Consider the following 10628-nt stretch of genomic DNA (forward strand, 5'->3'; position numbering starts at 1 on the left):
AAATCAAGAGAACACACTGAGAACAAGAGAGACATAAGAAATAAAATAAAAAAATGATTAAAACCTTTAAGATGGATGCGGTTTTCCCGTAGTGAGGAAACCAAAGTCCTTCATCTTGAGGGGCATGAAAAGGCAGGCAGAAGCTAAAAAAAGCCCCTTATGTTACATCAGTACACCCTCCCAGGACACATTTTACAGTTCAGTCTGGTGATGAGGCACCGGAGAGAGGCTAGCACTGGAGCCACCATGCCTCTGCCGAACTTCCTCAACAACGCAGTGATGATCAGAGCGAGACTGAGAGCTGAGAGCAGCAAAAGTATGCAGACATGATGTATTAACACGCAACAACGTTCCGTCTTTTTTCCCCTCCTTTTCTTCCCTCCTTTCTCAGTGCTCAGCCATTGTTCTCCTTCAGCTTGCAGTCGAGCTGAAATCCAGTGGGCTCTTTTCCAGCTCGCAGCTTTGAGTTCTTCTATGTTCTCCAGGCCCGCTATGGCCTTGTGTGTCTTTTGCCAGGACGGTATCTTTGAACAGGGTTCTCTACAGCTCTACAGCATCAACATGAAAGCCACAGCACGCTTCTCAAGCTCTATACAGCCAAAGGTTAAGGTTTCAAACAAAAAATAATGAGGTTCATAGTATTTACAGGACTTTACAGTAAGAAAGCACTCTCCTTCTCCTTCTCCTTCTCCTTCTCCTTGTCGAGTGAGCTGGGTGTCAGTAGGATTTACCCTCACATATGCTAACGACAGCTGAATGTTTGGTCTCCTTCACTGAGTGTGTGGTAATATTTCTTGACAGTAGAATGGCAGCATCACTGCACTGATTGTACCTTTGGAGATCCAGAAGTTGTGAGAACGACAGTAAAAAAAAAAAAAAATCAGAAAATCTACTACAAAAGGGAAAAAAAGCATTACAGTGACGCAGTGTTTATTTAAGGAGTACTGTCTATAGAAGGTTTTACATCAAACTCACTCGTTTCAGTTGCAACAATTTCTTTAGTCTAAAAAAGAGAACTGACACGAAAAAAAAGGAAATAGTAACAGTAGCCCGACTATTCTCAATTAAATTAGCACAAAACAGAAGTATACATTACATTCCTTGGGTAAGCGGCTTCTTTTTTCAATGCAACAAGCATTACTCTTTATTAGATTCATCCACAGACTAGTTTTCTTATAATATTTTTTTAGGGGAAGGAGGCGAGGTGTAAAGCCTCTTGTCGTAGACGTTCTAAAACAGGTACAGGGAACAGGTGTGTGGGAGAGGCTGTATACGACGCCACAACCCTACAGGCACCGGGCGGTGGGGGTGGGTGGGTGCTGTTTAAGGTGGAGGTATGTGTGTGTGTCTGGTGGGGGGGTCACTCGGTGGTGTATGACGTGTGTGTGTGTGTGTGTGTGTGTGTGTGTGTGTGTGTGTGTGGTTGTGTGTGTGTGTGTGTGTGGGTGTGTGTGTGTGTGCGTGTGTGTGTGTGTGTGTGGGTGTGTGTGTGTGTGAGAGAGAGAGGGGGGAGGGTATTATGTGTGTGAATATGTGTGTGTGTTGGGGGTTTGTGTGTTGGGGCATTAAGAGAGGGGCGGGAATAGTAGCTAACAGCCATAGTGGCATTGAAGTGGTTTTGAAGGGTGCAACCAAGACCTTCTCTCTGGGAGGCACTGTCTCCCCGAGTCCCTCCTCACAGGTAGATCTCCCTCTTGGAGCCCTGGCTGGAGGGGGTTGTGGAGGAGGAGTAGTCGGCCGCCTGGCTCAGAGGGATCTCTTCCAGGGAGCAGTCTTTGCCAGGCTCCCCTCCAGCCGTGTAGGCACTGGTGTACGGAGGCTTGAAGCGCACGCCAGCCACTTTAGTGCTTCCTCCTCCTCCGCCTCCGCTGCCACCACCGTTGCCGCTGACACGCTCCTCGGGCACGGGCTTGGGGCTGCCGTTGGTCATGGTGCCGTCTCGCTCCTGGTAAGGCACGAAGGTGGAGAGCTTGGGTGCGCCCTTGGTGCTCATTGCGTGGGTGGGCGAGGGCTGGCCTGGCATCCAGCAGGCGTCCGAGTGGCCGAACTCCGTGCACTCCCGCGTGCAGTTCCCCGTCATGGCCACGTCGGGGAGAGACCTGAGGTCTGGAGGAGACAAACACAAACACTCAGGTCAAGAGAGGAGCACATCACCACACACACACACACACACACACACACACACACACACAAGGCTGTAACAGTTGCTGATGAGGAGAAAACTGATCTTTATAGTCTGAGCCTTACATGTTTCAGACACCTTTTCCTCTGCTTCAGTTTTGTCTCAAATTCATCTTTGTTTAAAGGAGGTGAAAACTTGTTTTTATTTGGTTGCTGGATTGCTGGATTCACTTACACTTTCTGTAAGTGAGAAAATGTTTTTGCCACTTTGGAAATTGAATTTATTCTAAATGTATTTGATACTTTAGTAACATATGGTGTCATTACTTTAATTTGAATAACTTAACACCAACACGGCATATGATGGGTATTGTTTTTACGGCTCTCTTAAGTGTAATTAAATTGTACTGCCAATTACAGTCGTGTCAAAAACATAATCAGGCAAACCTCAAATAAGGCAGACGAGAGTAACAAATATGTCATAAACGCACTCAGAGACAGGGCTGTGAGCTGAATCAAAGAAAAAAGGAAAAAAGAGCAAGGGGAAGAGAGTGAGAGATAAAGAAAGACAGAGAGAGGTGAAGAGAAAGAGAGAGAGAGACAGACGAAGAGAGGTGAAGAGAAAGAGAGAGAGATAGAGAGAGTGAGAAAGAGAGAGAGAGAGAGAGAGAGAGAGAGAGAAAGGGGGAAAAATAGCACAGCTTAATCAAAAAAGGTCACAATCCCCACGCACAAATACCAATGCGTATGCGCAGCCTAACCTTTCCTCTGAGCGTGACATTAGATTAGTCTTTGATACTGTGGGTTAGGCCGCGGCAGGGTGGGGTGTGTTTGTGTGTGTGTGTGTGTGTGTGTGTGTGTGTGGAGAGGGGCTCACCTCTCATTGGGAGGGGGTGCATCTATTTTTCCCAAAATGTCTCCGCTCCATGCATAATTGAAATTAATCGTGTCACTCTGCTGGGTGTGTGTGTGTGTGTGTGTGTGTGTGTGTGTGTGTGTGTGTGTGTGTGAGTGTGTGTGTGTGTGTGTTTGTGTGTGATGTATGTGAGAGTGTGTGTGCGTATGTGCTTGGATCCATGTGCGTATGTGAGCACCCAATTACGCACCATTATGTAAAAATACTGTTGTACACACTCACACCCCATAAAACAAGGCAACCTTCGAGACAAGAAAGGGTCAAATAATTTTTGATTTTAATAACTGAGCACCTTCCCTTTCCATAAATCTGCATAATTAATCCGGGATTTTAAGGCATTTATTCAGTTTGATGAGCTTAAATAATTGGTGCACACTGAGACAAGTGCTGCAAGGTTAGAGGGCGTATGCTATCTAAATACCCTTGCAACTAACATGAGGATCGTTGCCAAGGCTGCTATCGTAAGAGCTACGGACCTGCAGCACCATCCATTAAATGGAACCAAATTATCTCTAATTATTTCTTCATGGCTTCACATATTTTTAAACCTGCGCAGTCTGACTACAGAAGAAAATATATATATAAATATCGAAATACAAGCAGATGAATTGGATCTTGACCTCACGCTTGGGTCCATTGCTGTAGCAAGCAGTGCTAATCACTGATTTTAGCATAAGGCTAGAGGGTCATGTTGCTTCTAATCAAGCAGGGGTATTAATTGGCCTTGGTTTGAGGCCTGGCTAATCGGCCTGTTTAAAGGGGGAAACAGCTGGGTGTGAGATGAATGTTGCCTATGCTTGCCTTTAAGCTATGATCATCATCTCCATGGCAAACGCTCTCTGAAGGATGTTACTGTACATCAGAATCATCGATAGTTCTACTCACATTACTGGAAATATCTGTAGCAACTTTAAACGGTCTTTTTCAGTTACATGCAGCAATTCGGAAAGAGACATTAGTAAAACAATATGTGTTATTACAGTATAATTGTATTTATTGTTATCTTTCTTTCATTGTTTCTTTCACTACTCATTAAAAGCATAATACCCTCCCCCCTCTCTCTCTCTCACACACACACACACACACACACAGACACACACACACACACACACACACACACACACACACACACACACACACACACACACACACACACACACACACACACACACAGCCTCCTGTATTGGTAGGGAAATACTCCAGGAGGTTTATAGGAATGGAGTGGTCCACCTACTCATGACTTCGCACTCTTATCTCAACTTTTAAGTTTATCCTCACCCTAAGGGGCCCCTCAAACACTTTGAGGCGTGTGTTTGTGTGTGTGTGTGTGTGTGTGTGTGTGTTTGTGTGTGTGCGTGTGTGTATCTGACATTTCCTGCTGTCGCACGCAGTCAAGGAAAGAGAAATGCTGCCAAGCGTTTCTGGGTCTCCACTGTCCCAGAATTCCACTAGAACATACCGGTCTGCATGTCTTTAGAATCTACTGACCGTTCTGCATTCGACTAGAACATACCGGTCTGCATGTCTTTAGAATCTACTGACCCTTCTGCATTCGACTAGAACATACCGGTCTGCATGTCTTTAGAATCTTCTGACCGTTCTGCATTCCACTAGAACATACCGGTCTGCATGTCTTTAGAATCTTCTGACCGTTCTGCATTCCACTAGAACATACCGGTCTGCATGTCTTTAGAATCTTCTGACCGTTCTGCATTCCACTAGAACATACCGGTCTGCATGTCTTTAGAATCTTCTGACCGTTCTGCATTCCACTAGAACATACCGGTCTGCATGTCTTTAGAATCTTCTGACCGCTCTGCATTCGACTAGAACATACCGGTCTGCATGTCTTTAGAATCTACTGACCGTTCTGCATTCGACTAGAACATACCGGTCTGCATGTCTTTAGAATCTTCTGACCGTTCTGCATTCGACTAGAACATACCGGTCTGCATGTCTTTAGAATCTTCTGACCGTTCTGCATTCGACACTAGAACATACCGGTCTGCATGTCTTTATAATCTACTGACCGTTCTGCATTCGACTAGAACATACCGGTCTGCATGTCTTTAGAATCTTCTGACCGTTCTGCATTCGACTAGAACATACCGGTCTGCATGTCTTTAGAATCTTCTGACCGTTCTGCATTCGACACTAGAACATACCGGTCTGCATGTCTTTATAATCTACTGACCGTTCTGCATTCGACTAGAACATACCGGTCTGCATGTCTTTATAATCTACTGACCGTTCTGCATTCGACTAGAACATACCGGTCTGCATGTCTTTAGAATCTTCTGACCGTTCTGCATTCCACTAGAACATACCGGTCTGCATGTCTTTAGAATCTTCTGACCGTTCTGCATTCTAGAACCGGTCTGCATATCATTATAATGTACCCGCCATTCTTCATTCTACTAGAACCTACCCGTCTGCATGTCTTTAGAATCTACCAACCGTTCTATATTCTTTAAGAACTTGCCAGTCTCTTCACATTATCCCAGAATCTACCAGCCCACGGAATATACCAGTCTCTCTATATTCACACTCTATCTACATATCTACTATCTCTATCTCTACATTCCTCCATTATCTGCCAGTCTGTTTATGCTGTTTTTTTATGTCCACCAACCTCTGTGCATTTGTCCAGAATCTGAGAAGCATTAGACTTGGCCAATACCCATTTATCTGTACATTTAGCCCATTTCAATGTATGAACTCCCAGTGCCCAGACATCTTTCTGCTCTAAATGCACAATACCTTCCAGTCTCCAGACTAAGCCAGTCCTTTCCCAGTACTGCTCTGGCCCTGACCCTCGTGCCTTGGGTTTAAACTGCGTTAAAATGACATTTCATTCCCTATTCTACATCTGGTTGAGGGAACATGGCTGTGTCGCTGTGCGCTTTGCTGTTCAGACAGGTGACAAGGGAACAGAACTGCTATATACGTTTTTTTTTCTCTCTCCTCCCTCATGATGACAATCACAGGATTCGATTAAGATGACAATGACACATGCGGGGCATGGTGGCCATTCTTGGCTCTGCATGTAAAACTCGTCAGCAGCCCGTCACGTCATGTCACGCGAGCTCCCCTTGACTGCGGCCCTACCCCACATCCCCACAGAAATTAGAATCCATTTATCACCATAAACCGGTGGCACAATACAATCACATTCCATATTAATCTCCTGCAAATATCCGTGCGACCCGCTGCATACAGATGGCAGAGCTCTCACTGCAGTCTGCCACTCTGCGTCTGTCAAAGGAGATGGAGTGCACCACGTACATGCACATGGCTGTCACTGACACACTTAGAAAGACACACACGCGGATGTGCACACACACGCACACACACACACACACACACGCACGCCACACACACACACACACACACACACACACACACACACACACACACACACACACACACACACACCAGGCACACACACACATACACACATACAGATTGGCACACATATATTTACTCAGAGAGGTATATAACAACACATTTTGGAGGTAATCTGCAAACAAACACACACACAAACACACACACATACATCAATAATGATTTCTCTCCATTTAGAGTTGCTGCACTCACACACTGGCAGGGGCATTACTGTGTGTGTGTGTGTGTGTGTGTGTGTGTGTGTGTGTGTGTGTGTGTGTGTGTGTGTGTGTGTGTGTGTCCCTGCTCTGTCCCTGGGGGCACTCGGAACGATATCTAATATATTCAGCCACTTCACTGCATCCCATAATACTCTCAGCCAATTGATTTTCGGCCCTGTCTGAGCTTTTAAGTCGCTGTTGGGGGGGTGCATGTGGGGATTGAGTGTGTGGGGTGTGTGTGTGTGTGTGTGTGTGTGTGTGTGTGTGTGTGTGTGTGTGTGTGTGTGTGTGTGTGTGAGAGAGTGTGTGTGTGTGTGTGTGTGTGTGTGTGTGTGTGTGTGTGTGTCTGTGTGTGTGTCTGTGTGTGTGTGTGTGTGTGTGTGTGTGTGTGTGTGTGTGTGCCTGTGTGTATGTGTGTGCGCACCGTCCGGCCGCTCTCCTGCAGGCACGTGTGAGCCCAGTGACAGATACCGTGGCTCCCCCCTCTATGTGACAGCTCCCAGAACCACCTTCTGCTATCCCACAATCCCCTGGGCCGCCTACGCCTCTGCCTCCGCCACCACCATCCTCCGCGGGGTGGGTGCAGACAGGCAGAGCTGATTAAGCTCTCTCCTCTCCTCCTCTCCCTCTCTCCCACCCACCCTCGCTCCCTCTCTCCTCTCCCCTTCACTCGCTCTCCTCCTCCCTGTCTCTCTCCCTCCTCCTCTCACACTCATATTCTCTCCTTTCTCTCTCTCTCTCCCTCCTCCTCTCCTCTGTCCCTCTCTCCTCCATTCTCTTTCCTCCTCTTCTCCCCCTCGATCTCTCTCCTCTCTCCCCCTCCTCCTCTCCCCCTCTCCTCTATCCCTCTCTCAACCACTCTTTCTCCTCCTCTCTCTCCCTCCGACCCCTGGTTCCTCCTTCTGGCCCCGTCTGTTACTATGAAAACCTTGCCAGCTCTAATTAAACTTTGGGCAGATTAGAACTTTGCCTTGTCAGTCTTTATTCATGCTTAAACAAGTTATTACTTTTTGGAAATTAAATTAGCTGGTTATTTAATTAAACGACACGCTGCTTGGAAAGAGGAAAGACAGAAGAAGAGAGGGAGGGGAAAATTATGGGGGAAATGAGAAAAATGAGGGAGATGCAGGGTGAGTTGGGGGGAAAGAGGAGAAGTCAGTGTAATATTCAGGGAAACACAGTGAGGAGAAGAGAAGAGAGGAGATGCAGGGTGAGTTGGGGGGAAAGAGGAGAAGTCAGTGTAATATTCAGGGAAACACAGTGAGGAGAAGAGAAGAGAGGAGATGCAGGGTGAGTTGGGGGGAAAGAGGAGAAGTCAGTGTAATATTCAGGGAAACACAGTGAGGAGAAGAGAAGAGAGGAGATGCAGGGTGAGTTGGGGGGAAAGAGGAGAAGTCAGTGTAATATTCAGGGAAACACAGTGAGGAGAAGAGAAGAGAGGAGATGCAGGGTGAGTTGGGGGGAAAGAGGAGAAGTCAGTGTAATATTCAGGGAAACACAGTGAGGAGAAGAGAAGAGAGGAGATGCAGGGTGAGTTGGGGGGAAAGAGGAGAAGTCAGTGTAATATTCAGGGAAACACAGTGAGGAGAAGAGAAGAGAAGAGAGGAGATGCAGGGTGAGTTGGGGGGAAAGAGGAGAAGTCAGTGTAATATCCAGGGAAACACAGTGAGGAGAAGAGAAGAGAGGAGATGCAGGGTGAGTAAGGACCAAACAATGGAGAGGAGAGAAGAGAAGAGAAGAGATAAAGAGAGGAGAGGAGAGGAGAGGAGAAGAGAGGAGAGGAGAGGAGAGGAGAGGAGAGGAGATGAGAAGAGACTATGGTTCTTAATATCTAGTGAGTGGAGCATCATTGGTAACATGGACGTATTGATGGACAAATTTAGATTTAATAATCGCGCAAATGGCTGGTGTGACACTTCCTAACAGAAAATCAGAAATAGTAATAATCAGTAATAGCTTCCTGAAATGAAAGTCAGACACGGTTAAACACACACACACACACACACACACACACACACACATGCAAGCATGCAGGTGAGTAGATTTGTGTCCAAATATTGATTAACTCCTAAAGCCTATATTAGAATCCACTCTATCCCTAATCAATATTGTTCTCTCTGTAGTCCTAGTTCAGTGCAGAGCAGTGTTGCAGGCTAACACCAAAGCCCCCCCTGCCTAAGACCCACAATTGCCTCAGCTTTTTATAGCCAGGATCATATTAATGACTGGTTGAGCTGCTACTGAAGTAATACCATGGAGCATGTGTCAAGACCCATATATTAGGTAGGGTCTAGTAGGGGCTGCATTAATCTGGGTGCTGGGAGCGACACATACACATACACACACACTCGTAGATAATGTGTGTGTGTCGGTGCCAAGTCACACTCTGGCTCCAGCTCTGGCCCACAGCTGCTCTCTCAATGAGGATCTTTTATCAGTGATCAGCTTATGCAATATGAGTCAATAACTAGATGTTGGCTGCGTTGGCTGTGTTGGTGGCCTCAGTGTTGGCCTGCTCTGTAGCAGTTACTAGGCTTATGTGGGCAGCAGTGTTGTTGGGATGGGGATTTGTGTGTGTACATGACTTAGGTTCTGCAACAGCGGGTCGTCGGATTCTGCTGCAGGGTCCAACCCAAATGTTGACCATCTCCCCTGATGGATTAAATCAATAAAAATATCAATGGAAGTAAAGATAAAGTCGCAAATATCAATATAAACAAATCGCACACACACACACACACACACACACACACACACACACACACGAACACCACACAAACACACACACACACACACACACACACACTGTCTATCTCTCTCTGTCGATCACCCAGTGGCGGTCCGTGCATTTCACGACTAGGCCTTCAGCGATGTCCTACACGATGTTAAACTGAGTGAATCCACCTCCTAATACCATCATTATGACGCCATGGATCTCGAACCAGTATATTTTATACAGAAAGGCAGTATAAGTGAGCATTGCATCACCTTAACATAGTCGAGTACAACAGACTGTATTAATATTTCCGGAGCATTTCAAATCAATACACCCGTATTAACAATACATTAAGAGTAGTAAACTCTAAGTTATATGATCGCTTGGATATTACTGTCACAACTTAAAAATAAAAGGCGATTTTCAGGGATTAGTCTACAAAGTTGTATTAAGTCCACCAAAAGTAGCCTATGTGACTCAATGTGAGGTTTAACAAGTTTAACAAGTAACATCGCATTGTCCCACCTGCAAAGCAGTTTCATTAAACTTCCCATCCTCACGATATCCAGTTTTTCTTGAAAGTTCCGTCTTGAAAATGGCGTTGTAATTGTATCAAAAACTGGAATTATCAAGTTTGTGTAAACTAATTTATTTGAGTTGGTTAATGTAATTATATTTAGTCTTACCAATTGAAACAACTAGAAGAATAAGCATTGAAACCGATGTACGTCGTTTTAGCCAGCTAAACTGAGCACTGAAGCACTGCACCGGTCTGCCTCAGTATCCAATCAAAGGACGTTTACGTGTCACGTTCAACGCGAGGAAAGACATTTTCCGGGCCTTCTAGAAGGCCCAGTGTCGCCAACTCGAAATCTGATTGGTTGTCACAACTGTCTGTTTCAGTTCATTCAACTTAAATGAACTGAAACAGCAAGTTGTGATAGCCAATCAGATGTACACGGGCCTTCAATGTGAATTCTGAAGGCCTCAGGGAAGATTTCTGTTCTCTGGGAAGATTTCAAGGAGCGTGGCAACACATGATAGCGGAAATATGATTGGATGAAAGCTCTAACATAAATGAACAACGCTGGAAGCATGAAATGAAGATAATGGACTATGGGGAATCATTTAATACATATTTATGAAAAGAAAATATTAAAATTAAATTTATTTTATTACATTTATTTTCTGATGATGTTTAGGCCAGCAGAGAAGGCCTTGAAGGCCCTGACGGACCGCCACTGCGATCACCCTATATTTCTATAACAAA

General features: G+C 45.5%; 1 protein-coding gene across 1 annotated transcript in view; it reads right to left on the minus strand.

The window, feature by feature from the left end:
• Positions 1-1675: 1675 nt before the first annotated feature.
• Positions 1676-10628, minus strand: part of LOC308369320 (protocadherin-1-like) — a gene marked incomplete at its 3' end in the record, with an annotated part of 197809 nt that continues 188856 nt past the window's right edge. Inside the window, exon 5 of the mRNA XM_080843707.1 lies at positions 1676-2106. Within this exon, the coding sequence (XP_080699833.1) occupies positions 1676-2106 (431 nt within the window). The remainder of the gene's footprint in view (positions 2107-10628) is intronic.

The sequence above is a fragment of the Sprattus sprattus genome (assembly GCF_963457725.1).
Source record: "Sprattus sprattus genome assembly, chromosome: 8".
Lineage (NCBI taxonomy): Eukaryota > Metazoa > Chordata > Actinopteri > Clupeiformes > Clupeidae > Sprattus > Sprattus sprattus.